The 13671-nt window shown below is 57.1% G+C and overlaps 1 protein-coding gene across 4 annotated transcripts in view; it reads right to left on the bottom strand.

Moving 5' to 3' along the window:
* The window catches only part of RIPOR3 (RIPOR family member 3), a 71355-nt gene that overhangs the window by 13423 nt on the left and 44261 nt on the right, over positions 1-13671 (bottom strand). For 3 of the 4 annotated variants that reach the window (XM_044262838.1, XM_044262841.1, XM_044262840.1), the window contains 6 exons: positions 6207-6353; positions 3082-3160; positions 1526-1549; positions 1152-1208; positions 378-527; positions 151-214 (listed from right to left, as the gene is read on the bottom strand). In XM_044262838.1, the coding sequence (XP_044118773.1) occupies positions 151-214; positions 378-527; positions 1152-1208; positions 1526-1549; positions 3082-3160; positions 6207-6353 (521 nt within the window). The remainder of the gene's footprint in view (positions 1-150; positions 215-377; positions 528-1151; positions 1209-1525; positions 1550-3081; positions 3161-6206; positions 6354-13671) is intronic. The other variant, XM_044262839.1, reaches the window with a different exon arrangement.

The following is a 13671-nucleotide window of genomic DNA, read 5'->3' as shown; positions in this document are numbered from 1 at the left end:
CAAGTCCCATGAGAGGAAGCCCGGAGTTTTGCCTGGAGCCCTGGGATCTAACCAAAGCCCCACCCTGAGCAGAAGTCCCAGGGTCCCCAAGAAGGCCTGAGGCCCCCGCCCGAACTGGCTTCCACCCCCTCCCTCTCTCAGCTCTGTTACCTTTCATCCTGATGTGGAACTCTCCCAGGTGAACCTCCAAGGCCGCCTCGATGAGCCACATGTCCTGCAAAGCCCCACACAAGGTGGCTCACGGACCAGCCCAGGGCATGCAGATCCTACCAGCCAGAGGCCCGGGCGGTGGAGGGGGGTGGACAGAGAGGGATGCTTCCTTGGGGTCCAGGCAACCCCCCATAGGCTACCCTCTGCGTCCCCCACTGTCCACGCACCTCGATGCACTCCTGCAGGCTGCGCCCCAGCTCCTGCAGGCTCTCTCGGGAGGCGCGGCTGGGCGGGCAGCTGGAGAAGGCCCTCTGCATGTTGGAGGCTCCATCCCGCAGGCGGCACTGGATACAGTAGCCCTCGTAGAGCTCATCCACCTGCGGCAGGTGCACGGGCTGCCTGGTGCTGTCCATGCCGGGGCACGGGGCCCCACGCAGCCCTGCACTACAGGGTCAGTGGTCCTGGGGTCCCCCGCCCATGAACGTGAGCCCAGGGACAGAGACCACACTGCTTACGCACTCTGCCTGCAGCGCCTGGCAGTGCACAGTAAAAACTAGTGAACTGGGTGGGCAAATGCACCACTTCCCCTCTCCCTGTCCAACTTCTGGACTGTAAAACAGGGAAGGGAGGTTTGTGATACCCTGCCGAGCCACTGGGCCACCGGGAGAGTAAAGCAAGGGCATGGAAGAGCTGGCAGAGTATAAAGCTTAAAGGCCTTGCTGTGTGACCTTGGGCCCATCCTGTCCCTCTCTGGGCCTCTACTCTCCCATCTCTGCAATGGGGTGGTTGGACTCAGACTTCTCGCCCTGTAAAATGGACCATAAGGTCTTTCCCTCTAAACCCCACACTCCTGGGGAGCCCAGCACCCCCTTTTCCCGCTGACCCCAACCTCAGGGCCGAGCCCCTGCAGTCTCTGCTCCTTCTCAGCCTCTCCCCTGCCAACCCACTGGAAGTCCAAGAAGTCCCAGCCCCACACCATGACCTCCAGGAGGCAGGCTGACCTTGCTGATGTGAAACTCCATCTTCCGGATATGCCTTTCCACAGAGCGAGTTTGCTTCTCCCGAGGGAAAAAAAAAAAAAAAAGGTGCTTTCAAAGTAGTCTGGGCTGCACCCCGCTCCCCCCCGGCCACCAGCCCCTGCCCCTTCCTCCGGTTCCTAACACACAGAATGGGGCTCAAAGCCAGGCCAGCCCCTCACCATCCTCGAGGAAGGCTTATCATTGAACCTGTCTCCCCATTTGTAAAATAGGGAGGAAACCCAGGCATGCCTCCGGCAGGACAGCCCGAGGGGTGAAATACATGGTCCCCTTCACCCAGCAGGGCCCAGCCCCGGCCCACCCTGCTTACGGCCCTGCAGACAGAAAGTCTCGCTCACCTTGTCCAGGTCATAATAGAAAGCCTGGGGGGGAGAAAAGAAGGGGGAAGGGGGGGTGTTTCAGGTCTCCAGATGCTCCTCCAAGACCCATGAGGCCACATCCCAGGGGCACCTGAACTCAGATGACAGAAAACCAGCAGCCACTCCCTCCTCTGTGGCCTGCAGTCAGTGGCCTGGTCTGGAGTCCAGGGGAAGAGCGATAAACACATGGGCTTTGGGCTGAGGCAGTTCTCAGCCTGGTTTTGCTTCCCAGCTGTGTGTCCCAGGCCAGTTACTCCACGCCTCTGAGCCTCCATCTCCTCGGGCAAAATGGGGTGGCCATAGCACAGAGCACCTGCCCCATAGGGCTGCCGTGGAAAGTCAAGGACACGGTAAGCCCTCGACAAAATGGGGACCGTTACAGTCTGATTGTTTAAGGGGTGATTTTAACCATGGGCAGAGGGACGGAGGGAGGGGCCGCCCCAGGGGCAGGGGGTTCAGGCTTGGGGAAATGCAAATCAAGACTGGCCCAGTCAAGCCAGGGGCCGGGGGTGGCCAAAAAAAGAACATATCAACTGGGCAGATCTTCGTATAAAGGACCAGATAGGAAATACTTTCGGCCTTGGGGGTCACGTGGTCTCTGCCACGTGGTCCGCACGCAGCCACACCCAACATGTCAGTGTCGGCCGTGGCCATGTGCCGAAAAACTCTATTTCCAAACAGGCCCTCATTTGCCCACGTAGCTCAAATCACCCTGCCTGAGCCGGGAGGAATTTCCACAAGGTTAGAGATTCACTAGAGAGAGAAAGCCAGACGTGGGACAGTGGGTAGGTTGCAACTTCGTCTTTCTAAGACAATTGTTGACCGAAACCTTCTCGACACTTTTGTGCGCTTACATGACTACATGACCAGGGAGAAAAATATGGAAAGAGAAATCCTAGATTGTCCTCAGGGGTGAAACAGGCTGGGGCACTGAACACGGGGGAGGAGGGGGTGTCAAGCAAAAAGACAGGTGGGTTCAGATCCCCCAAAGTGTGTGTTTTCCCACATTTGCGTTTATGAGAAGTGGTACGTGTGTGCTAATGGAGGTAAGACTCCATGTAAGCTCTAGAGAAACAGGAAAGTTCTCAAGCCTTTGGAAGGAAAAGGAACTGGCAGAAAGCTGAGAAGCAGCCGTGTCCAGGGAGGCAAGACCCCAGATCCCTGGTGTGGCCATCCCTTCCCTCGCCTCAGTGTGCCCATCTGTGAAGTGGGAGCAGCTAGAACAGAGGAGACTTTGTACACTTGCCTACCTCACAGCTGCTTCTAGAGCCAGAGAGCGGGGGTGAACTGCTTGATGGGGAGGGGAGTAGCGGGGGGGAGGGAGAGAGCTTCCTATCCACCTGTGAGGCGAAAATCCCTCTGGGGCCAAGTGAGGTGGGATGATCGAAAAATACAGACAGTCCATCCCTTAGGCCTCTGAGCTCCGAGACGGAGATTTACACCCATGATGCAGGCCGGGGGTGAGGGAGACCCCATCTCTGCACCCCACCAAGGCTGCTTGGGTGGGAAGGGGCAGGGGCAGGGAGAGGTCTCACCAGCCTCGAATTCCTGCGGGTGTCCTTGTGGCGACCTGACAGGTAATCCAGCTCCGCCTGCCGGACGCAGAGATACTCCCTGTGAGGGGAACAAGGAAGAGCAGTTCGCCAAGGAACAAGAAGAGGAAAAGAAACGGCCAGGTTATCCGTGTTCGGGAGCCGAGGCAGCCACAGCTGCCAACAGGAACCGCGGCAGTTGGGGGTGAAGAGGGAGATGAAAGGAGCTAGTGGAGGACAGACCCGAGGTCAGAGGGACAGAGCCATCCCGCGCCCCGGGAGCCTGGCCCCAGCTCGCTCGGCCTCCAGACCCCACACGCTGAGGGCTGTGTGCCCAGGGCTGTGCAAAAGGGAAAATCTGTCCATTAATTCACCAAACAGCCGCACAAATAGGTCCTATTGTTATTATACCCATTTTAGAGATGGGCACACTGACCCTCAAAATTGGCGAGGAACTCAGCCCAGAGTCACAACAGGGAAGAGGCTGGGCCGAAATCTGAAACCAGGCAGCGACTTTGAGAGGCCCCTGTCTTCACCCCAGCCCATGGAGGGTTCAACAAGGGCATGCCTCCCTCCCTGACAAAGGCAGGTCATCCCGATGTCTGCATGTTTAGGACCAAGGAGCAGAAAGGGACTGGAAGACCCATTCTGGGAGGCACAGAGAAAGCTGTGGGCCCAGAGGGGACATTTCATGTTCTTTTCCAGCCAAAGAGCCTTAGACCTGAAGCCTGAAGTCTGCCCTTGGGGGCCGGGGTGAGGCCCCATCCTGCTTCATCATGGATTTACTGGGCCACCCCAGGAAGGTGACTCGCCCTCTCTGGGCCCCCTTACACCCCCAATGGCCAGGCCATTGCTCACTCAGGGGTTGGGCTCCCCAGGAAGAAGGGGATGCTGTTGAGTGAGCCCAGACAAGTCCCAAATGCGGGGTCCTTACAGGAATCACCAGAGGGAGTCTCAGGAGATGAGCCCTTGAAGATGGGCTCTAGGCACATGTGCCCCCCACTGCCACTCTGCACCGGCACTGCGTCAGTCGTGCAGTGCACATCATGGGCCAAGGGTCCTGGATGCCCCCTGGGCTGGCAGTCAGGACCTGGCAAGTGGGGGAGGTGACATTTACCCTGAGCTGGCGGGGACCCAGGGCAGGTTGGCACTGACCCTGCAGCCCTATGCCCTGCTTCCTGGTTGTGGGACCGTGGACAAGTTGCTTCCCAACTTTGGGACTCAGTTTCCTCTCCTGAAGGGGAGGAGGAGGTTAGGAGATTCTCTGAGAGCATTCTTCGGGGATTCGAGGGGACGATGTGTATGAAGTCCCGAATGAGCCATACCTGCTGCTGTCACTGTTACTAATTAGTGAGGCACGGAGAGCAGGAGCACAAGGGGGTGGGGAGGGACAGGCATCCCAGCAGGAAGGAGCAGCACTGGATTCAGACAGTGTGCATGTGTGCTGACCGAGGGACATGGGTGAATGGCAGCCTGCGGAGACTCCCCGCTGCCCAGTTCCTGCTCAACAAGAGCCAAGGCACAGGCACGTGAAGGAAGATGGCATATCCGGGGGCCAGTGAGGACGGGTAGTGAATAACAGAAGAAAAGTCTAGAAAGATGGAAGGTCAGAAAGGACCCTGATGTCCTCCCAAGGGTAGTAGGGAGCCATGGGAGAGACTTGAGCAGAGCAAGGTGGCAAGTGGGGAAGGGGTGCGTAGGGGCAGGCCCGGGACTGCAGCAAGATGGCCCCGGATGCCCAGTTCGGGGATGAAGAACAGGCAGGGACTACTGGCAGCGGCCCCCCTTGTGACTTACTCATGCGGCAGCACCGCGCCTAAGCCAGAGCCCTGACCTCCTCCGTGAACCTCAGGTTTGTGCCCCAACTACCTCCTTTCATCTCCCTCTTCACCCCTGACCCCTCCCTCTACAAATCCTGTCTGCTCCACCTACAAGATATATCCCGAAACTGACCCTGTCCCCCGACCACACAGCTGCCACCTGGCCACGTCCACCATTGTCTCCCACCTGGGCCCTTGCAGTCACTTTCTTACCAGCCTCCCCACGTCTGCCCCAGGCCCCTGCAGTCCATTCTCCACATACAGCCAGAAGGATCTTCTTAAAACCAAATTCAGATCACGTCCTTCCCCCACATGGAACACTTCATGGCTCCCAGCTCACCCCATATCATCTGGTCCCCATTGTCCCCCAGACCTCCTCATACCTCCCTCTCTCAGCTCCCAAGCTGGCCTGCTTACTATATCCCTGATGCTCTCATCATGCTCCTGCCCCAGGGCCTTTGCACGTGTGGGTGGCTTGGCCTAGAATGTTCTTTTTCCATTATCTGCTGGTCTCACTCCTTCACTCCTTTAGGTTTTTGCTCAAATGTCACCTTAATGGAGCTTCTTTGAACCTCTTATTTAAAATCAGCCCCATGCCTTCTTACCCTGATTTACTTCCCACCACCTGACTTACTCTGTATTTTGTTTGTTGTCTCTCTATCTCCCATTAGGAAACTCCACGGGGCAGGGATTTCTGGGTTTTGTTCACTCCCACATCCTGTGCCTAGCGCTTCATAAGCCCTCAAGCGGAAGGTGTGGAGCGAGTGGCTGAATCTTCCCGTCCTGGGCTCTGCCCAGCTAACCAGTCCACCTCTCCTGCACTCACATCCAGCCACCCTGGCCTCCCGTCCTACATGCTCCTAGCTCACGGCCTTTGCCTATGCCGCACCCTCTGCCAGGGACGCTTATCTCCCAGAGGCCAGCACGACCACCCGGATCTCCTCGGTGAGTGTCCCCGGTCACCCTGTCTGCTAGGCCTTCCACATGATGCCTCGCCGTCACCTTTCTTCATTGCCCTCAGGGCTGGTGGCAGTTACTGTTGACCACGTCACTCCCTTGTTGCTGTCTCCCCTCTAGGCCATAAGCACCAGGAGACCAGAGTCCTCCGACAGCCTGCACTGTGTCCCTAGAGCCCAAGGACAGGCTCGAGCGTGGGGCTGCCCCCAGGATTTGCTCATGGGCTAAAGGAATAAGCAGGAGCTGGGTCCCTCGGAGGAGACCCAAGCGCGTTCCTCAGCAAGGGGCGGAGAAGAGAGGGGGGGGGGGACAGAGGACAAGCACTTTCAGGGCCACAAACAGGGTCCTTACTTGAGGCCTCTCTTGAGGGCTTCAAAGATCTTCTTCACTTGCTGCGGCTTGGGGTCGGGGCAGACAGACCCCTTCCGGAGCGTGCCGTACATCTTGGAGGATTTTGCAGGCATCCGAGACCTCACGGAGTTCCCGTGGATGGACTTTCTGTGAGAAGGGCGGGGGGTCAGAGCAGGGATGTTGGACAAAGCCCTCCCTGGGGACAGGCGCTCTGGGATCAGTGACCAAACCGCAGTCTGTCAGGAGGCCTGGCTGAGTCCCACCCCATCGCCACCGAGCCATGTGGTCTGAGGCAAGTTGCCAAGACACTCTGGGCCTCAGTTTCCTCATCTGTAAAATGAAGGCTTGCATTTGAAGATTAAAAAAAGACAAAGAAGAACGTGACGTGAGAAATTAACACGGTGAGGAATACATTCGAGCAGCCCAAAGGCCAGTGCTTTGTCTATACAGTGTCTATACAGTGTGCTCTGTCTATACAGGCAAACAAGCCAGGAGGCCAGATCATAGCCCAGGCACCTGTTGGCTTAGTCTGTCTGGGATCCCTGCCCCTCCTTCTGGGAAGAACACCTCAGTTTTCCTCTGGGGCATCTCCCTAACTCTGCTCTTTATACATGTGGTTTGGAGGGAGGTAGCCTGACAAATGAACACACACACACACACACACACACACACACACACACACACACACGTATTCTGAGTCAAACACGTGTCCCAGGCCTGGGTTAGTCAACAGACTCCACTCCCCTGGCTCAGGGAGAGGCACAGGACCCATTTCTGGCCAGTAACCCTGCCTGGAGTTTGGTTCCAAATTCACAGGCAGGCAAATGGTTCTTTCTTTTGGCGGTGCTATTCTGGGGGAACATGTACCCGGAACTGCCAGCCACATCCTTTGCATCATGGTAGGGAGAATGGAACCAACACATAGAGATGCAGGTGGAAGCAGGCCAAATCCACATGACGATGAGTTCCTGGATCCAGCTATGCCTGAAGCTAGACCTGCCCATGGGATTTCGGTTACCTGAGCCAATTGGTTCTCTTTTTGGCTAAGCCTATTGGAGTTGGGGGCGTGGACTGAATGATACTAAGAAGTGATGTCTCCTGGCAGTGACAGCTGTGTCTGTCAGCCCTTGAGGGATACAGCAGCATGTCAGGAGTCACTGCAGACCTGCAAGGTGAGGGTTCCCTCATTACAGTTAGGAGCTGCTTCACTGCCATCTAAGCCCCTTCTAGAGTCCTGTGATCCTACGCCTCGTCTACTAGGTACAAGAGCAGGGCAAGCTGACACACTCACCACCAGGCGGGCTTTAGTCCATCCTCTAAAGGCCCAGCCTCTAAAGACCCTGTTTCCCAGATGATTCTGCACCTTGTGTAGCTTCACCGGCTCCCATCTCACAGAAGAAACTAGGGTAGAGATGACACTCAAACATCTGGGTCAGTTTCTTAAAGGAGCCTCTAGCTTTTCTTTCCAACGTCCTCCCTCCCTGTCTTCCTCCCAGGTGTGCTAAGGAGTCAGCTTCAACCCATGCTCTAAGGTCCAGGGCAGGGGTGAGGTGTGGGGGATGGGTGGGGAAAGAGAGAGGTGCGGGGTGGGGGGAGGCAAGAGGGGAGAGAGAGAAAGGTGGGGGAGAGGGGAGCATGCGCCAGGTGGGAGGTGGGGAGGGGTGCAGGGGAGAATAAGCAGTCTTATTTAAGTCCCTGTATTTGGGGGAGTTTCTTTGTCAAAGGAACTTCACCTCTATGCTAATGCACTACCCGAGTCTCAGTTACTTTTCTGTTAAATGGGAAAACAATAGACCCTAAACCAGAAAGCAGTGCTGAGAATTCTCTTAGACACCAGGTCAAATATTTGGCCCAGTGGAGGCAGTAGGCGCTTAATAAGTGTTTCCTCCTGTTATAATCATCATATCCTATCTGTATCATTCATTCCCTGTACCCACAGCCTGGAAAACAGTAGGTATTCAGTAAGTGCTGACCTGAACAGAACGAGGGAAGGAAATACAGCGTGATGTGGGGACTAGAGAGCAGAGACGTCTGGGAACCCAAGCACTCAGCTGGACCTCAGAGGAAGAACAGGAGGAGGGGTGAGCCCCAGAAGGGTGTTTCGGGGGGTCAGAGTGAGCCAAGGAGGAGAGGAGGAGCCATCCAATCTGTGTGTGACCGCGGGCGCAGAGCAAGGAGCCAGGCTCCACCGAAGCAGGGTGAAGCTGGATGTGGGAGTCCTCCCTGCTGGGGGAACCTACGATGGGGAGGGAGGAGGAGATGGTCAGCTCCCCAGCTTCAAAGATAAGAACGGGGAAGCACGGAGAGAAAGTGCTCTCCTAGCGTCTGCTGTTTCCCCTGCCTGCTAAGGGCTTTATATAAACATTGATTTTAACCCTACTGCAAGGCAGGGAAACTGAGGCTCAGATAAGTCACTTGCCCTGGATTATGCATGTGGCAGAGCTGGGATCCAAACCCACCGTGGGCAGAGGCCCAGCCTGGGAGGAGAGGCACCAACCTAGGGGCGGGGCGCAGGGTTCCCTTGGGCCCTCAGGGTCATCTGATCTGGCCCCCCCCCCGACCACAGTTTCGGGGTCACCAGGTCTCGGGTGAGGCCTGAGAATCTGCATTTCTCATTCCTCCGGGCTGCCAGTGCTGCTGGTCCGGGGCCCACTGTCTGAGGGGATTCACTAACGCTCCACTCAGGGGCAGAAACCCAGCTATGCCTCTCTCCCTGGGCATCCTTTAGAGTTTCCTGCTTGTTTGAGACCTAAAATCAAGGGTCTGGGACCCACTCATTCATTCAGACACTCACAGAGCCAGGCTTTCCTTGAGTCAGACACATGAGGGGGTCCGGGGTCCCACCCTCGAAGCCTCTTTCCATCCGTCCACAGGAGGAGGGGGAGGTTTGTGGTCTGGAGACCCAGGCAGGGGGCAAGAAGGACACAGCTCTGGCTCCCTCCCTCGGCAGGGCCCAGAGGAGCTCACTGGCACCCCAGGAGGCTCCGTGGGCAGCCCAGCTGTAGGTCCAGCCCAGCCAGACACTGCGCGGTCCACACACACACAGACACCTGCTGCTGACTCGGGAGACAGGAGCCGTCCTGGCCATGGCTCCAGCTGGGCTCCTGCCACGGCTCTGCAGCTACATCACAAGCCAACGTGGGAGAAACAGAGATGCCGGGCCCTGCCCAAGTGTGCTAAGTGCGTCCCAGAGGCTACTGCAGCAAGGAAGGGTCTGGGCAGATCGGGGGCCTTGCCAGCCTGGGAGCCTGCACTGTCTTGAGAGACAGGAGCCCCCAGTCAGCCACCCATGTTCCAGTCCCAGCCTGAGGTCACAGGTACTTAGCATCCTGGAGCCTCAGTTTCCCAATCCGTAAAATGGACTGACCCCATGGCACCGTCCTGAGACACTCATTCATCCAACAGATATTGACTGGTGAGTGCTAAGTGCACACCAACATCCCTCTAGGGGCTGGAAGTAAAACAGTAACCGAAACAGACAAAACCCATGTCCTGGGGAGCTGCCAGGCCAGCTAGGGGGTGGGGGGAGCCCCCGGATAGCCAGCCCAGGCTCTGGAGCTAGATGCCAGGGTCTCTGTGGTAACCCCACTTATAAGCTCTGTGATCTTGGCTAAGTTTTTGAACCTCTCGGTGCCTCAGTTTTCTCCTCTGTAAAATGGACACCAGAGAAAAAGGTCGCTACATGAGAGTTGCCTAAGTTGCAAATAAATGGAAAGAGCTTTGAGTTGTGCAAACGGTCAGTGTTATGTATGTGTCAGAGTCAGAGAAGATAATAAACGCCAAGGGCAAAAATAAAAGCAGGATGATAAATTTAAATTTACGGGGGGGTGAGCTGGGAAGGCCCCTCCAGTCAGCTTGGGCACAAGCTCGGTATATCCGTACGCTTGTCCCTTAACTGCTTTCGCTCGTATTCGTATATGATGTGAAGTTTCGTTTTTGGAGGCCGGCGAAGGGGCTGTGCTCCCTCCTCCCTCACCCTGCCTGAGGCCACCTCACCCACCTCTTGGAACAGACCCTCCATGAAGCTAACATCTCCGGGCTGGCAGACACAGGTGGGCTGCGGCCTTCGGGGAGGTGGGCTTCGGACAGGCTGGGGCCCTGGCCAGCCGGCGGGGAGACGGGAGGCGGGAGGCGGGGGCAGCCACTTTGAGGGGGGCTGCAGGAACCCTGCTCACCTGCCGGCTCCCGGGGGTCCACAGTCCCCAGGAGGTGGATGCCCTTCGCCGGGCCCCGCCTCCATCTGCCTGGAGACCTCCTTGCGCTGCTGCAGCTGTGCCTGCCTCCGGTGGGGGGCGGGGGGCTGTGAGTTCAGGGCTCTTGTCTGAGGTTCCCCGGGGCAGCCAGCTGTGGTGGCCGCTCTGAGCGCTGGCTCGGCGGCCTGGGAAGGCAATGTGTGTGTGTATGTGTGTGTATGTGTGTGTGTCCTTCAGGTGGTGACATCAGGCGGGCCTAGTGACACAGCTGCCGGGGGAGGGAGTGGCCTCCGGGGGCGGAGGTTTTACCAGCTCCGGGAGGACTCAGTATGAAACAGCCTCTGGCCTGCCAGGCAAGCTTCCAGACAGCCACGTGCCACCCAGTGGTCCCCACCCTCACGTGAGGCCACCGGATGGTCCTTCCGCCTGGGGCCACCGCCTGGGGTTGTCAGCACCCGCTTCTGCTGGTGCAGGGTCTGGAGGGGCCTGACTGGGATGGCTGCGGCCAGGGCGGGGGCAATTACAAGACCAACCGCCCACAGTTCAGACCAGGACCCAGTGCACGATGGTGTGAGCTGACCTTTTCTCCCGACGCTGGGGGCACTGGTGGGCGGGGAGGGTGTGTGACACACACAGGGCACGCTCGGAGGTCAAGTCTCATGTGGGTTAGCCCCTTCTTACACATATGTCTGAGGTGTCGCCATCTCTACAGTCAAGGAAACGGGTCCCGTGACTGCCTCTGGCCCCAGAGCCTGCACCCCTAACCGCTCCTCTTTCTCTGGCCCCCTCTCCTTGAAAATCAAAGGCTACTGGTCAGTTTTCACCCCCATGTGCCCCAGCCATCCCAACAGAGGAATGCCCAGGGTGGCCAGAACGGTGGCTCCTAGCTCAGACGGGTGCCCTCCTGACAACCTGGGGGAGAGCTGACTGGCCGAGGAGTGGCAGGAAGGGGTTAAAAGCAGCCATGCCTATAAACTGGGGCAGAATGGGACAGCATCAGGGCCTGGGCCTCTACTTCCTCTCCCCGCCTTAGTCCATATGGCCTCATATTACATTCTTATATATGTATTAAATATGCCCTTAATAGCCATCATTCACACCTTAGTATAAAATTTCCCCACCAGCTAGATCACCTCCTCAATTGAATTCTTTGGTTATGGAATAAAAAGCTATAGCCAAAGTCAAAGGGGTTCCAGGTGCCAGGACAGGGGCGGGGGTTGGGGACCAAGGGTGCTTCAGTGAGCTTCGATCTCCTGCTCTCCTATCTGAGGTTATTTTTCCTGCCTGCCTCGGCAGCGTGGCTGTGCTTCAGCCTGGTTGGATTACCGGAGAAATAAGGCCAGGAGGTGAGGTCTGAAACCTAATCCAGGTTGTCCAGCCGCAGAGCCAAGGGTCCAGACTCCTGGGAGTCGGACAGAGACAGCAAGTTAAAAATAGATGTGCTGCTTCCCTGTCCTTGTGGCAGTTTCTTCCTTCCCCATGGACAAGGGGACTGAGGCCAGGTGGTGGTCACTCCCCATGGACAAGAGACTGAGGCCAGGTGGTGGTCACTCAGGGACCTTAGAACCCACCCAGGCTGGGACTTCTCCAGAATTCCCTGAGTAGGGGATCCTCCAGAAGAAGCCGACCCCGGGAGAGATCCAGCCATCAGGTCATCTTTCTCAGCCTAGGACGCAGACCTTGCGAGATGTGATCTTGTCTTTGCTGATGCCAATGAGCCCTTGTGGGACCGGGTCAGATGCCCTCTGTCCTCTTCCCACCCAGAGAGCTGACCCCAGGAATCCCGGAGTGGGGCCACAAGAGGCCAGAGACCCATCTTGGGATGTTATCTGGGCAGAGATCCTGACTGGTGACCTGTGGAACATTCCCATGGATGCAGGAAGTCCAGAGGCCCCCAAAGTTCTGGCAGGGGGAGAGCGACTGGCAGGACCATTCATGAGACCCAGTACAGAAGAAAATGCAGGGTGCTTTTTTCAAAACATATTAAGGATTTCGAGATGGAATAGCAGAGCATTACATCTGAGCCCGGGGCGCTAGTGTGCACACACATGGCATACTCATGCAGCTGGCCTTGGCTGCAGGGTCTGTGGAACACCCCCACCCTTGCCCGCCACGGGAACAAAGTCCCCAGGATACCACTGTGTGAATTAGAGAAAGGCACCTGCTGGGTCAACCAGCTCTACCCCCACGGCTTGGGAGGTTTATGCGACTGGATGACCCCCTTAGCTGGGTGACCCGAGCAGCCCTGGTTACAGACCCCATGGGGTAGGGACCCTGATAAAGTCCAGCAGAGGCAGCTGGGGGGCAGTTCCATCAAGGAACATCATCATTCCCTGGCCAGCTTACTTAGCCCTTCTCAGCAGCACTTATGGATTGCCTACTGTATGCCTTCCTCACAGTGATATCCACACTTTCTCCTCTTAGAGGCTCAGAGAGGGGGACTGGGTGCTCACTCTGGGAATTTCCGTTTCTCATGCTTCGCTTCTTCGGTGCTCCCCTTACACTGCACATGTCCTCACTGTCTCCCCAAAAGCCTTGCAGCTCTCCTTCTCTCACTTCTATCCCACAAGATAGCGACACACCCACTTCCTGTGCCTCAGAGCTCATCCCCACCTCAGGACCTTTGCACTGGCTGCCCCCTCTACCTGGAGGAGTTTCCCAGTTGTCTGCACAAAATAGGCAGCTTTTCTCCCTGGCCTTAAACGTGCCACTGCCTCACTGAGGGCCTCCCTTGAGACCCCTGCTGCCCTCCCACAGCCCCCTGTTGTAATTTGCTCACAGCACTTGCCACCAGCTGAATCCATCTTGATTACAGTTGGCTGCTTGTTCAACGCCCTGACAGGAGGGCGGGGCCTAGGTCTGTCCCCGAAGCCTAGGACTGGGCCTGGGCCAAAGAGGTGCTCCATAAATATTTGTGGAATGAATTAGGGATTCCTAAGGGTGCTTCCAACTGGGACACTCCAGGATTTCAGCCCTGAGATGTCACTCCTCCCAGGCACAGGCTGGAACTGAGTAGCCAGGAGACAAGTGGGCGAGCCAGGCATCCCTGGGGGTCGAGTGTACATCTGTGGAACCCCAGGGAAGAGCCACAGGAAGACCTGGTCTGGGGCTCAGGACATGGCAGTGAAGCCAAGGGCCCAAGGAGATTAAGGAGCTGTTTGTTTGGCCAGGAGAGGGGAGTGGATTGTTTTCTAGGTGACTGGAAACCTGTGGAGGGCTTCAGGCAAGAGAAGGCCATGAGATTTGGTTGTTGATTGACTCACTGACCAACC

The sequence above is a fragment of the Neovison vison genome, chromosome 8 (assembly GCF_020171115.1).
Source record: "Neovison vison isolate M4711 chromosome 8, ASM_NN_V1, whole genome shotgun sequence".
NCBI lineage: Eukaryota > Metazoa > Chordata > Mammalia > Carnivora > Mustelidae > Neogale > Neogale vison.
Note: the sequence above shows the minus strand (reverse complement) of the source record. Positions and strands in the feature narration are given on the sequence as shown.